The 14,083-nt window shown below is 47.1% G+C and overlaps 1 protein-coding gene across 1 annotated transcript in view; it reads left to right on the top strand.

The window, feature by feature from the left end:
• ACOT7 (acyl-CoA thioesterase 7) overlaps positions 1-13,222 on the top strand; it is a gene marked incomplete at its 3' end in the record, with an annotated part of 34,808 nt that extends 21,586 nt beyond the window's left edge. The window contains 3 exon segments of the mRNA XM_070731438.1: positions 3,252-3,368; positions 13,037-13,125; positions 13,127-13,222. Coding sequence (XP_070587539.1) covers positions 3,252-3,368; positions 13,037-13,125; positions 13,127-13,222 — 302 coding nt within the window.
• Positions 13,223-14,083: the final 861 nt, after the last annotated feature.

Genomic DNA, 14,083 nt, shown 5'->3' with positions numbered 1-14,083 from the left:
TCTCTCTCTCTTTCCCTCTCTCTCTTTCTCTCCCTCTCTCTCTTTCACGCTCTCTCTCTTTTTCTCTCCCTCTCTCATACTCCTTTCCCTCCCTCTCTGTTTCTCTCCTCCCTGTTTCTCCCTCTCTCTCTTTCACTCTCTCTCTCCCCCTCTATCCCTCCCACCCTCTTTGACTCTCTCTTTATTGCTCTCCCTGTCCCACTCCTTTCCCTCCTCTTTCTCTCCTCCTTTCCCTCCCCCTTTCTCTTTCTCTCCTCTTCTCCCTCCTTCTCTCTTTTACACTCTCTCTCTCTCTTTCTCTCCCTCTCTCCCTTCCTCTCTCTTTCTCTTCTCCCTCCCTCTCTCTCTTTCACTCTCTCTCTCTCCCACTCCTTGCCCTCCCTCTCTCTTTCACTCTCTCTCTCTCTTTCTTTCCCTCTCTCTCCCTCTGTCAAAGTTGTCTTCCCACATACCTTCCGAAAGGCCATTCATTCAGCCCAGGTGCCAACAAAATCTGCGCATCTTTCCGAGAATTTGCAAAATTAACCGCCTCGCTTTTTAGAAACCTTTTGTCCCTTGCACAGAAGTCTGGATTGACACCCCCCAATTCCCACCCCAATGCTCCCACGGACCGAAGGGAGTCCCCCCCCCCAGGTTTAAATCTCTGCTTTGCTCGCCTTCTCCATCCCACCCTGACACTTGACAAAGACACACATACACACACACCCTGGTTGTCATTAATAAACGTCATTTAGCCCACATGTATCTCGGGGTGGGGGGGCAGTCATCCAAGTGGAATTAATTCTGTATTTTTCACAGCAGGGACAGGGTTAGCACGACCCACTGTGAAGCACAGGATCCACAAACACACACACACAGACAGAGATACACATTTGTTGTGTGACGAAGACGTTTTTTTGTTCTTGTCGTTGTGAATGTGGTTGTCATTCTTGGCTTGGATCCTGCTGCTTCAGCAAGGCGAGGCCCCCAGCAGCCACAACAGCAAAAGCCGACTGGTTGCGAGTGTGTGCTTGTGTGTCAGCTGTGCTATTTTTAGCCGGCGTTTTCGCTTCTTATTAGTAGCCTCGCTGGGAGTCCGGGCGGAGGGGATGAGCTCTGCGATTCGTGTGGCAAGAAGCAACGAGGCCTCAATTAATTGTCTTCTGCAGGGTTAACCCTCCAGTTCTTCGGCAACCTTGCAGTTTTTTTTCTCCCCACTCTGCCTCCCCTCAAGGCTCGGGAACATCACACACAAACACACACACACAAAGAGGCTGGTTGGGAGTATTTTTGCAACCCCGTTTCAGAAAAGCGAGCTGGCGTTGACACCGTTTCCTTGCAGGAAGGCTCTGTCCGTCCTCCATATGGACTGACGGACAGAGAAATGTATTTATTTATTTATTCGGCTCCTATGCCGCCCAAACCCGAAGGACTCCGAGCGGCTAAAAAATAATATAATAAATACAAAAAGATACAAGCAATAAAAAGAAGTGGAAGACAATATCTAAATGAAACCCCATAATAAAACCCATTTGTATAAAATAACCAATCGTGATCATATGCATCATAGAAACATAAGAGACTGAGGGCAGAAAAAGACCTCCTGGTCCATCTAGTCTGCCCTTATACTATTTCCTGTATTTTATCTTAGGATGGATCTGTGTTTATCCCAGGCATGTTTACATTCAGTGACTGTGGATTGACCAACCACGTCTGCTGGAAGTTTGTTCCAAGCAGCTGCTACTCTTTCAGTCAAATCATATTTTCTCACGTTACTTCTAATTAATGCTTGATTTGTGGGTTTATTTGCTTATTTGTTATTCGACGCAACTTGAGGCAGCCAACATGCCTAACACGCCTTCCCCCTCCTGTTTTCCCCCCAACAACCCTGTGAGGTGGGCTGGGCTGGGAGAGAGGGGGGGGATGGGCCCAGCCAGGGCTAAAACTCACTGTCTCCTGGAGATTGGCCAACATCACTCAGCTGATTTCATGCCTCTAAGATGGAACTAGAACTCACTGTCACCTGGTGATTGGCCCAACATCACCCAATTGGCTTTTATGGTTAAGGCGGGACTAGAACTCACAGTCTCCTGGTGATTCGCCCAAATACACCCAATTGACTTGTATATCTAAGGTGGGACTAGAACGCACCGTCTCCTGGTGATTGGCCCAACGTCACCCAGCCAGCTTTCATGCCTTAGGTTGGACTAGAACTCACAGTCTTCTGATGATTGGCCCAATGTCACTCAGCTGATTTCATGCCTGCAAGGTGGAACTAGAAGTCCCTGTCACCTGGTGATTGGTCCAACATCACCCAATTGGCTTTTATGGTTAAGGCGGGACTAGAAGTCATCGTCTCCTGGTGATTGGCCCAACGTCACCCAATTGACTTGTATACCTAAGGTGGGACTAGAAGTCACCGTCTCCTGGTGATTGGCCCAACGTCACCCAATTGACTTGTATACCTAAGGTGGGACTAGAACTCCCAGTCTCCTGGTGATTGGCCCAATGTCACCCAGCCAGCTTTCATACTTTAGGCAGGACTAGAACTCCCAGTCTCCTAGCGATTGGCCCAAATTCACCCAATTTATAACTAAGGTGGGACTAGAACTCACCATCTCCTGGGGATTGGCCCAAAGTCAGTCAGCCAACTTTCATACTTTAGGCAGGACTAGAACTCACAGTCTCCTGGTGATTGGCCAGCCAACTTTCATGCCTAAAAAGGTACTAGAACTCATTGTCTCCTGGTGATTGGCCCAACATCACCCAGCCATGTTTCATAATGGGCAAGAACGACTGGAAACCCTTCATAGAAGGCTGGTGAAGATGACCAAGAAGGCTTCCTTGAGGCCACCTAGAAGATTCCCTCACCACCTCCATTCCCGTGGCGGACTTTCAGAAAGACACTCCGCCAATGGTCAGGGAGATGTTGGACCCCTGTCACATTTTACCTCTACAAAGTTGTGGGTGCTCGCATCACCAGAGGTCTTCAAGAAGCGCCTGGTCAACTTTTTGTCCTGGATGAAATTGAGCAGAAGACCTCCAAGGGCCCTTCCAACTCTGTGGCCCTACATTGTTTCCATACATAGAGGACCCCCTAATCCTCCTTCCACAATGGAGCCTGCTGGCCCAGGGACCTCTGAACCCCATCAGCCTATAAATTTAAATTATTTAAATATATAGGCCGCCCTAAATCCATTAGGGGAAGGGGGGACTATCAATTTAAATAATTAATAAATAAAAGTAATAAATCTCTTCTCCTCCCTTTCCAGGGGTGACCATGAAACTCATGGACGAAGTGGCTGGAATCGTGGCCGCCCGCCACTGCAAGACCAACATTGTCACGGCTTCGGTGGATGCCATCAACTTTCACGAGAAGATCAAAAAAGGTAAGTTCTGTATTTTTTGGAGTATAAGACGCATCTTAGTTTTTGGGGAGGAAAATAAAGAAAAGAATCTGCTTAGCAGGTATTCCTCTGGCTATTGTCCTTAGTCTGGTCAGCTTCAGCACATTATTTTATCCCCTGGTTAGGGCTTTAAAAAACTTTATTCTGAGAGAGTAACAATGAAAGAGCTTGCAAGCCAGTAAGAGCTGGGAACATCATTAGCACCTGGAAAGAAACATTTGGAGTAAGTGGAGCAATGGAAAAAACCCTGCAAAGACTTAGGGCTTGGAAAATATTTTTTGCAGAGAGTAACAATGAAAGAGCTTGCAAGCGGGTGAGAGCTGGGATCATAGTTAGTACCTGGTGAGGGTTTTAAAAAAACTTTATTTGGAGAGAGTAACAATGAAGGAGCCTGCAAGGTAAGAGCGGGGAACATTGTTAGCACCTGGTTAGCACTGGAAAGAAACTTATTTGTGTTGTGGTTAGCTCTGGCCGAGCTCCTGCCCCAAGGAATGTGCAGGTGGATGTGGGGGAAACATCCACATGCCGCAGGCCTGTTTTGCTCCCGATGGAATCTGCCGACGAAGCCTCCTCTGACAAGGAAGCGTGAGTGACAGGGAAGAGGGGAGTTTGGCAGACAGCCCAGGAGAAGATCAATCATCTGTATCATCCCTGGATTATGAACAAGAATTAATGACACATCCACGCATGCGTAGAGTGATGCATAGGAGACAACAACTGAAGGATTATTACAAGAGAAAATGAGGCCACCTGTGGTTGGGTGGGGCTGCTGTAATTAGTGCTACAGATAAAAGTGCAGCTTGGTGTTTTAGCCTCATGGCAGTTTATCTGATTCATTGTTTCGTCAAGATCGTGGTTTTTGTGCTGTTCAAGATTGTGTGGGGACTCTCTGGACTTTAGAATTGGACTCAATTTCCCAGTTATTGGGTGAGCGATTGGACTGCATTTAACCTGTGCCTTGTGTGTACCAGAAAATCCCTTTGACATTTAAAAAGGGAGCTGTTTCTGTTTTTCCGTTTATAAAAACTTTTGGGTTTTCCTTTTATCGTGTGGTGTGTGACTTCCTGGACTAATTACCCTGTAATTACGGGCGGTTGAAACACGCCGGCAGAACAATTTGGAGCAAGTAGAGCAGTGAAAAAAAACCTGCAAAGACTTGGGGCTTGGCAAACATTCTTGGCAGAGAGAAACAATGAAAAAGCCTGCAAGATAAGAGCTGGGAAGATCGTTAGCACCTAGTTATGGCTGAAAAAAAGCTACATTCAGAGTATAAGACACACCCAAATTACCAGCCTCTTTTAGGGAGGAAAAGCATCTTATACTCCGAAAAATATGGTAATCCCTTTCCCTCAGTGTAGGACAAGCCATCCTCCATTTACAACTGTCGGTTTAGGGACCAAAGTTACAACAGATCCGGGGGAAAAGAGACTTGGAGTGTTTCACACTTATGGCCATTGCAAGCGTTCTCCACGATCAAAATGCAGGTTCATAAATGGCGGTCGCAGTGACTTGGGGTCACGTGATTTTCTTTGGTGACCTTGGCAAAGTCCAGATTCACTTAACAACCACAAGAATAATTTTACAACTGACGTAACTCACTTAGCGACTGTGTGGCAAGACAGGTCATATAGAGTCACTCTAAAAATGTCTCGCTTAGCAAAGAGAGGTTTGGGATTCAATTGTCGTCATAAGTCAAGGACTCCCTGTAGCAGGTTCCATCCTTGTCTGTTTTAAGTCAACGATCCAGAAGGAGCCCCCCAAAAGTTGGTGGCGTCCTTCCAGAACAGGGGTCGGGAACCTATGGCTCGCGAGCCAGATATGGCTCTTTTGATGGCCGTATCTGGCTCGCAGACAGGGCTCCTAGCACTGAGCTCCCGCTCGCAGCTGTCCCCTGGCTCCTGCTCGATGCCACGGTTTTCGGCGCTGTCCTGCTGGGCCCCAAAGACGGAAGGCAGGAAGAAGGAGAGCTCCATTCTTCTCGCCTTTTTCCCGCCTTCCGTCTTTGGGGCACAGCAGGACAGCGCCGAAAACCGCGGCATCGAGCAGAAGCCGGGGGACAGCTGCGAGCGGGAGCCCCAGGAGGGAAGTACCAGCAGCGCCCCGCCCAGCTGAAGCTTCACTGGCGTCGGCGGCAAATGTCCTTTGTGGCCCGGTGGGAGGGGGGGGCTGCAGCGGCCGCAGGCAGTCGCAGGGAGATGGCGGCGGTGAGAGGGAGCTCCAGCTGGGCTGGGGGTTCGGGGGGGCCATGAACGCCGCCCGGAGCCAATGGCTTCTTTTGGGCTTACTTGAATTCCTGCTGCTGGTAAGCGCGCGCGGGTGGCCGGGTGGGAAGGGCGAGGCGCGAGGGGGAGGCAAGTGGAGAAGCGGAGAGAGAGAGAAGTGGACCAAAAGAAAGAAAAGGGAAAGAGAGGGAGGGAAAGAGAAATGGAGAGGAAGGAAGGAGGGAGGGAGGGGAGGGAGGGAGAGAAGGAAGGAAGAGAAAGGAGGGTAGAAAGAGAGGGGGAGAGAGAGGAGAGAGAAAGGAAGAGGAGAGATAGAAAGGAAGAGAGAGAAAGAAAGAGGGATAGAAAGAGAGAGAGAGTGAGAGATGCTCAGTGAGCCTTTCTTTGAAGTTGCCTTTCTTTCTTTCTTTCTTTCTTTCTTTCTCTCTTTCTCTTTCTCTCTTGCTCTCTTGCTCTTTCATTCTTTTTTCTTTCTCTTGCTTTCTTTCTTTCTCTTTCTTTCTCTCCTTCCTTCCCTCCTTCCATTTCTTTCATTCCCCCTCTCTATTTTTATTTCTCTTTCATTCTTTCTTTCTCTCTTTCTTGCTTTCTTTCTTGCTCTTTTTCTTTCTCTCTTTTACCTTCCCTTCCTCTATTTCTTCTTTTCTTTCTCCTTCCTACCTTCTTCCCTCCCTCCCTTCCTTCAGTCCTTCCTCTCTTACTCTCCCCTTTCATAAGTTTCCTTGCTTCCTTCCTCTGTTCCTGTCCCTTCCCCCTTTCTTTCTTTCTTTCTTTCTTTCTTTCCTTCCTTCCCTCCCTCCATTTCTTGCTTTCCTTCTCCTTCCTCCCTTGTTTCCTCCCTCATTCCCTTCTTTCACTCCTTCTTCTCTTACTCTCCCCTTTCACACCTTTCCTTGCTTTCTTTGCACCCTTCCTCTGTTCCTGTCCCTTCCCTCTTTCCTTCCTTCCTTCCCACCCTCCGTCCATTCATTCACCCATTCCTCTCTTGATCGCCCCTTTTACCATTCCTTCCTTCCTTCCTTCCGATGTGGGCCTGGGCCAGCAGAGTAGTTTGCTTTTGCACCCCGTCTCGAGCTCCCTTGGTGCCAACCCGGCCCTCCCCACTTCAGAGAGAAGGGGGAGAAAGAGAGAGAGAGAAAGAGAAAGAGAAAGAGAGAGATAAAAAGAGAAAGATAGAGGGAGGGAGAGAAAGAGATAGAAAGAGACAAAGAGAGGGGGAGAGAAAGAGAGAGAGAAAGAAAGAGAGAAAGGGAGATACGTACGGCTCTCGCGGAATTATATTTCAAAATATGTGGCGTTTACGGCTCTCTTAGCCAAAAAGGTTCCTGACCCCTGTTCCAGAAGGTGAGGATGCTCCATCACTGGAGATTTTCAAGAAGAGACTGGACTTGGTCAGAAATGGTAGAGGATCTCCTGCTTGAGCAAAGGGTGGGACTAGGAGGCCCCTTCCCAACTCTTGCTACTCTCTTAAAATCCCTTTGGATTTTCTCTGCAATCCTGGCCAGGAGAGAATGAGCTGTCCATGGTGCTGATTCATTTCATCTCCATCTCCAACCTTTGCTCAATCTGGAAGACGATTTCAGATGTTGTGCGCTTTGTTCCCTTGCAACCCATCCCGATGCTACACAAGGGGCTTCTAGTTTCCTAGAATTGAAACCTGAACTATTTTTGTTAAGTATTTGGCCGGATAATTTAGATAAAGAAGATACATATTGAATTATACAGGTAGCATTATACAGGTATAGTGTTGCGCAGAGGTGGAAAGGACCCAAGACTCCATCGGAAGGGGATGTTCTAAAAAAAATGTTGGATTGTGCTGAGATGAGTAGTATGACAATGAGACTTAAAGACAGACAGGACTCTGAGTTCTAAAAAGTTTGGATGAAGTATTATAAATGTATTATAAATGGATAGAAAGTGAGGGTGGGGGGGATAAAATGAATACAACAAGAGTAGAAGAGATAATAAATAATTTAACCTGGATGATGAAATTAGAACTACTGTATTTTTCGGCGTATAAAACACACTTTTTTCCTCCCTAAAAGAGGCTGATAATTTGGGTGCGTCTTATACTCTGAATGTAGCTTCCCCCCCCCCCCCAGCCCTAACCAGGTGCTAACAATGTTCCCAGCTCTTACCGGCTCGCAAGCTCTTTCATTGTTACTCTCTGCAAAGAATGTTTTCCAAGTCCTAAATCTTTGCAACCTTTTTTTTCCATTGATCTAACTTGCTCCAAATGTTTCTTTCCAGCCCTAACCAGGTGATAACAATGTTCCCAGCTCTTACTGGCTTGCAAGCTCTTTCATTGTTACTCTCTCCAAATAAGGTTTTTTTTTAAAGCCCTTAGCCAGGGGATAAAATAATGTGCTGAAGCTGACCAGACTAAGGACGCTAGCCAGATGAACATTATTATTATTATTTATTATTTATTAGATTTGTATGCCGCCCCTCTCCGCAGACTCAGGGCGGCTCACAACAGTGATAAAAAACAAATCTAATATTAAAACAAATCTAATACTAAAAGTCTATAATAATAAATCTAACATTAAAAGTCTAAAAAACCACATTGTTTAAAAAATCATACGTACAACATACCATACATAAAACTGCATAGGCAAGGGGAGATATCTCAGTTCCCCCATGCCTGACGGCAGAGGTGGGTTTTAAGGAGTTTACGAAAGACAAGGAGGGTGGGGGCAATCCTAATCCCAGGGGGGAGCTGGTTCCAGAGGGTTGGGGCCACCACAGAGAAGGCTCTTCCCCTGGGTCCCGCCAGCCGACATTGTTTAGTCGATGGGAATCAGAGAAGGCCAACTCTGTGGGACCTAACCGGCCACTGGGATTCATGTGGCAGAAGGCGGTCTAGCAGATATTCTGGTCCGGTGCCATGAAGGGCTTTATAAGTCATAACCAACACTTTGAATACCTGGTAAACAGATTATTTTCCCTGTTTTCCTCCCGAAAAACTAAGGTGCATCTTATACTTCCAAAAATACGGTACATGGATTTAGTAAGCCCTATTATTAAAGTATACAGTATTCCAAAATTAAGAACAATAATTATAAACATGTTTGAGATAATGTTGTTAAAACGGGAAAAAATACTATAGTAATTTTAAAAAATACTATATTAACAATCTGTCAAGTAAAAAGGGTTGGGGGGGGGGTTTAAGTAGAAGCCACGCAAGGAATGGCTAAGAAGGGGAGGGAGAAGGTGGTTTTTTGGTTACACAAGGTGCTCATTGCAACGTTTCCCGAACGCATGGTTGCATTGATGAGCGAGTCTGCGTTTCTCCGCGGAGGAACATTTTGTGCCACGTTGCGTGAAGCACAAAGCTCCCATTGGGATGACTTTTGATTGTCAACACTGACGTCCTCTCAAAAAGCCCTCCAGTTTCGAGTGGACCAAATTAGCATCCGAAGAACTTCCTGGAATGAGAATGTGGGCCGTGCTCGTTACCCTCTCGCTGGGGGGGGGGGGGAATCTAATTTGATTTTTTTTTTAAGCCCCTCTTGATTGTTTTCTTAAGCAAATGTTGAGTTTACCCTACTCTTATTTTTTGGTTTTCTGGTTTTTCAAGCCGTCTGCTTTATTGAGCTAAACTTGGAAACGATCATAGATTCTTGCCCTTGATGTCCCTCAGCTGAATTTTCTTCCCCTACATCTAAAGGTAGTCCAGCCACAATTGAGCACAAAATTCTGTTGCTAAGTGAGACAGTTAAGTGATTTTTTTTTTGGCCTTGTTTTACGATCTCTCTCTTCTGTAATCCAAGAATGTAAAACTCAACAGCTATCTGAGCACATCCCAAATGAGGTAGGTAGGTAGGTAGGTAGGTAGGTAGGTGGGTAGGTAGATAGATAGATAGATAGACAGATAGATAGATAGATAGATAGATGACAGATAGATAGATGACAGACAGACAGACAGACAGATAGATAGATAGATAGATAGATGACAGATAGATAGATAGATGACAGACAGACAGACAGACAGACAGACAGACAGACAGACAGACAGACAGACAGACAGACAGACAGACAGATAGATAGATAGATAGATAGATAGATAGATGAGAGAGGGGAGGGAGAGAGAGAGAGCGGGGATAGATTACAGACAGACAGATACACAGACAAAGAAGCATCTGCTGTTTGTTACTGATGCTCGGTTGACTTCCCGTTAGCTTCAGCGAATTCTCTTCCAGGATCCAGAGATGCCAGGAAGCGGATGAAACCCAGAGGGCTGGTATCGTAGGCTGTGGCCAAGCGCTCTGCTTTAGCTCCTAGGCAAGCCCACTAACCAGGCCACCCAGCTTCCAGACAGGTCTTTCCTTGAGGCCTCCTGTCTCAGTTAAAAATAGATCCCCCCAGGGGGTTTTCTAGCCTCAGTCAAGAGACATAGTGGGTGGTCAGAAGGAGACTTGGCGTCGGGAGCCAGGATGGGAGGAAGGAATTGGTGGACAGAGGTCTGAAGATCCACAGGCCCAAGGCAGGGGAGACAGCTCAGAGGTTGGACAGAGAGAAGAAAGGGAGCAATTTGGCCCGTGGTTGGACTCAAGGGGGCCACAGAATGGATGGGGAGATAGATGGGGAAAGGAATGGATGGATGGAGAGGTAGGTGGAGAGAGATGGATGGACATAGATGGACGGACGGATGGAGATGACGGATGGATGGAAAGGAAGATGGAGAGGGATGGACGGACGGACGGGCAGATAGATGGACAGATAGAGAAATGGATGGATGGATGGGCGGAGAGATTGATTTGGTGATGAATGGATGGATGGTGATGAATGGATGGAGGGAGAGATATATGAAGATGAATAGATGGGGAGATGGGGAGATAGATGGAGAGATGGATGGGGAGGTAGATGGAGAGAGAGAGATGGAGGGGCGGACGGATGGGTGGTCAGATAGATGGAGAAAGAGATGGAGAGATGGATGGATGGAGAAATAGATGGGGAGATGAATGGATGGATGGAGAGATAGATGGGGATGAATGGATGGATAGAAGGACGGAGAGAGGAATTCATAGATGAATAGCGAGATGAATAGCTGGAGGGCTGGGGAGATGGATGGAGAGGCAGAAAGAGGGATGGATAAAGAGATGGATAAATAAAGGAAGACCATGAGGGAAGGAAAGAAAGAGGAATGGAGAAAGAAGGAGAGAGAGGAAACTGCAGTTTAATGTTTCCAAATGTAAAATAATGCACTTGGGGAAAAGGAATCCTCAATCTGAGTATTGTATTGGCAGTTCAGTGTTGGCAAATACTTCAAAAGAAAAGGATTTAGGGGTAGTGATTTCTGACAGTCTCAAAATGGGTGAACAGTGCAGTCAGGCGGTAGGGAAAGCAAGTAGGATGCTTGGCTGCATAGCTAGAGGTATAACAAGCAGGAAGAGGGAGATTATGATCCCACTATATAGAATGATGGTGAGACCACATTTGGAATACTGTGTTCAGTTCTGGAGACCTCACCTACAAAAAGATATTGACAAAATTGAACGGGTCCAAAGATGGGCTACAAGAATGGTGGAAGGTCTTAAGCATAAAACGTATCAGGAAAGACTTAATGAACTCAATCTGTATAGTCTGGAGGACAGAAGGAAAAGGGGGGACATGATCGAAACATTTAAATATATTAAAGGGTTAAATAAGGTCCAGGAGGGAAGTGTTTTTTAATAGGAAAGTGAACACAAGAACAAGGGGACACAATCTGAAGTTAGTTGGGGGAAAGATCAAAAGCAACATGAGAAAATATTATTTTACTGAAAGAGTAGTAGATCCTTGGAACAAACTTCCAGCAGATGTGGTAGGATAAATCCACAGTAACTGAATTTAAACATGCCTGGGATAAACATATATCCATCCTAAGATAAAATACAGAAAATAGTATAAGGGCAGACTAGATGGACCATGAGGTCTTTTTCTGCCGTCAGACTTCTATGTTTCTATGTTTCTATGTTTCTATGAGGAAAGACAGTTGGACAGATGAGAGGGTGGGATGGAGAAGTGAATGGAGATTTGGGGTCCTCTCATGGTCGTAAGTCGAGACCTGCCTCTGAACCATTCCTACCTCCACTGGCACGTTGTTATGCTCGCTTGGAGGCTGCTTTGGCGGAAGGGTTTAGGGGCGGCCCGAGGCGTTGCGTGCAAACTCCCCCCCTGTTGAACGTTGGGAGTTTTAATTGAGGTTAGATCTCCCCGGATGGGACTCTCTGACGTCGGAGGGACGAGTCATCCATCTTCACAGCTGGAGGATTGCGACGTCCTTGGATTTTGCCTTTCTTTAGATCTCAAGAAAGAGAGAAGCTCCTTGTTTGCTTTCTAATCCCCCGTTTCTCTCCTTTGCAATTCCACCCAGGGGGCGTGTGGGAAATCTCCAGTTTTCCTGCCCTCTCCTGCTGCCTTCTTCAGCTCCCCCGCCCAAAAAATCCAGTTGTGAATTCCAGCTGGATTCTCAATTTCCTTGTTTCCCGCAAAAAAATCCCGTGGAAGGGATCATCTGGTCCACCCATCTGCAGGATGCAGGAAAGCCAACTTGACCCTCCTACACAGGTGGCTGTCCGGCATCTTCTTAAAAATAATTCCAGAGATGGAGAGTCCGCTACTTCCCTAGGTTGAGTCTTGCATTCTCGATCGTCAAGAATTGCCCATCAGACCTTTGTTTAGGTTGAACATCTCAGGTTCCTCTGAGGAACGTCCCAAGTTCCTTGGGGAATGTTTCAAGCTTATTTGAGACAAGGATCTTGAAGAACATCTCAAGTTCCTCTGAGGAGAAGCTAAGTTCTTTGAGGAACATCTCAAGTTCCCCTGAGGAGAAAATGAGTTCTTTGGGGAACATCTCAAGTTCCTCTGAAGAGAAGATGAGTTATTTGAGGAACATCTCAAGTTCCTCTGAGGAGAAATGAGTTCTTTGAGGAACATCTCAAGTTCCTCTGAGGATGAGTTTTTGAGAAACATTCAAATTCCTCTGAGGAGAAGCTGAGTTCTTTGAAGAACATCTCACGTTCCTCTGAGCATGAGGATAAGTGATTCCTAGAAGAACATCTCAAGTTCCCCTGAGGGCAACATATTCCTCAAGAAACATTTCAGGTTCCTTTGAGGACAAATCACGTTCCTTGAGGAACATCTCAGATGTCCTCTGAGGATAAACCAAGTTCTTTGAGGAACATCCCATGTTCATCAAGGCCCTTCTCATCTTCCAGTTTCTCTTTCAGAAGCTTCTCCAACCTCTCCATGATCCTTTGGCAAACGAGATGCATTCCCTCCTGTCCGTATTCTCTGACCGAACCAGGTTCTGCACCTGACCTTGGGTTACTCTTCCAGAAGACCAGGTCCTTCACCCAACATGACTTACCTTCTTCCTTTCAGTGTATATTCCTTGAGGTTGCCAGAAGACCCTCACTCACTAATGTCCCCTCCGTCTCGCAGGGAGTGTGCTCACCATTTCCGGCCGCATGACCTTCACGAGCAACAAGTCCATGGAAATCGAGGTCTTTGTGGACGCTGACCGCTTCGTGGTCGAACCCCCAGGGGCCGTACCGGGCGGTCAGCGCCTTCTTCACCTACGTGTCCCTCAGCAAGGAAGGAAGACCCCTCCCCGTCCCACAGCTGGTGGTAAGTCGGGTTTTGTGAGTGCAGAACGGGGAATGAGCCCCTGAGCTTGCTTGTTTGCTTTTTCTCTCTCTCTCCCTTCCTTCCTTCCTTTTTTCTTTTCTTTCTTTCTTTTTCTTTCTCTTTCTGTCTTTTTCTTTTTCTTTCTTTTATCCTTCCTTTCCCCTTTCCACTTGCTTCCCTTTCTTCCTCTCTTCCTTTCCTCCCCTCCCTTCCACCCCCTTCCTCCTCCTTTCCTTGCTCCCTCCCTCCCCTCCCTCCTTCTACTTCCTTTTTCCCTTTCATTTCCTTCATTCCCCCCTTCCTCCTTCCCCTCCCTCCCTTTCCTTCCTTCCTTCCTTCCCTTCCTTCCCTTTCTCCATCCCCTTCCTTCCTTTTCCCCCCTTCCACTTCCTTCCTTTTCTCCCTCTTTCTTTCTTCTTCTTCTCCTTCCCCTCCCTCCTTTCCTTGCTCCCTCCCTCCCTTACCTTCCTTTTTCCTTTTCACTTCCTTCCTTTCCTTTTTCCCTTTCACTTCCTTCCTCCCTCCTTTCCTTCCTTCCCATTCATCCATCCGCACCTCCATTCTCTCCACCTATCCTCCCTCCTTTCCTTCCCCACTTCCCCCAGCCCTCCGAGCCCCCTTCCTCTCCCCAAAGGCCTTCTCTTTTCCCTCCCCCTTTCTTTCTCTCTCTCTCCCTCCCCCCCCCCCAGGGCATCTCTCCATCCCATCTGCCAGCCACCCCCCCCCCTTCCCCTCTGGGCTTTCCAAGCACCTGACGTATCTCCCCCCCCCCTTCATAGCGTGGGGCTCCCTCCCGCCTCCCTGCTGGAGATAATGGGGGCTGTGTGCTGTCAGCCCCCCCCTCCTGACCTTCAACGCTGC

This window comes from Erythrolamprus reginae, unplaced genomic scaffold (genome assembly GCF_031021105.1).
Source record: "Erythrolamprus reginae isolate rEryReg1 unplaced genomic scaffold, rEryReg1.hap1 scaffold_319, whole genome shotgun sequence".
Taxonomy (NCBI): domain Eukaryota; kingdom Metazoa; phylum Chordata; class Lepidosauria; order Squamata; family Dipsadidae; genus Erythrolamprus; species Erythrolamprus reginae.
The sequence above is the reverse complement of the archived record's forward strand: the minus strand, read 5'-3'. Positions and strand labels throughout refer to the sequence as shown.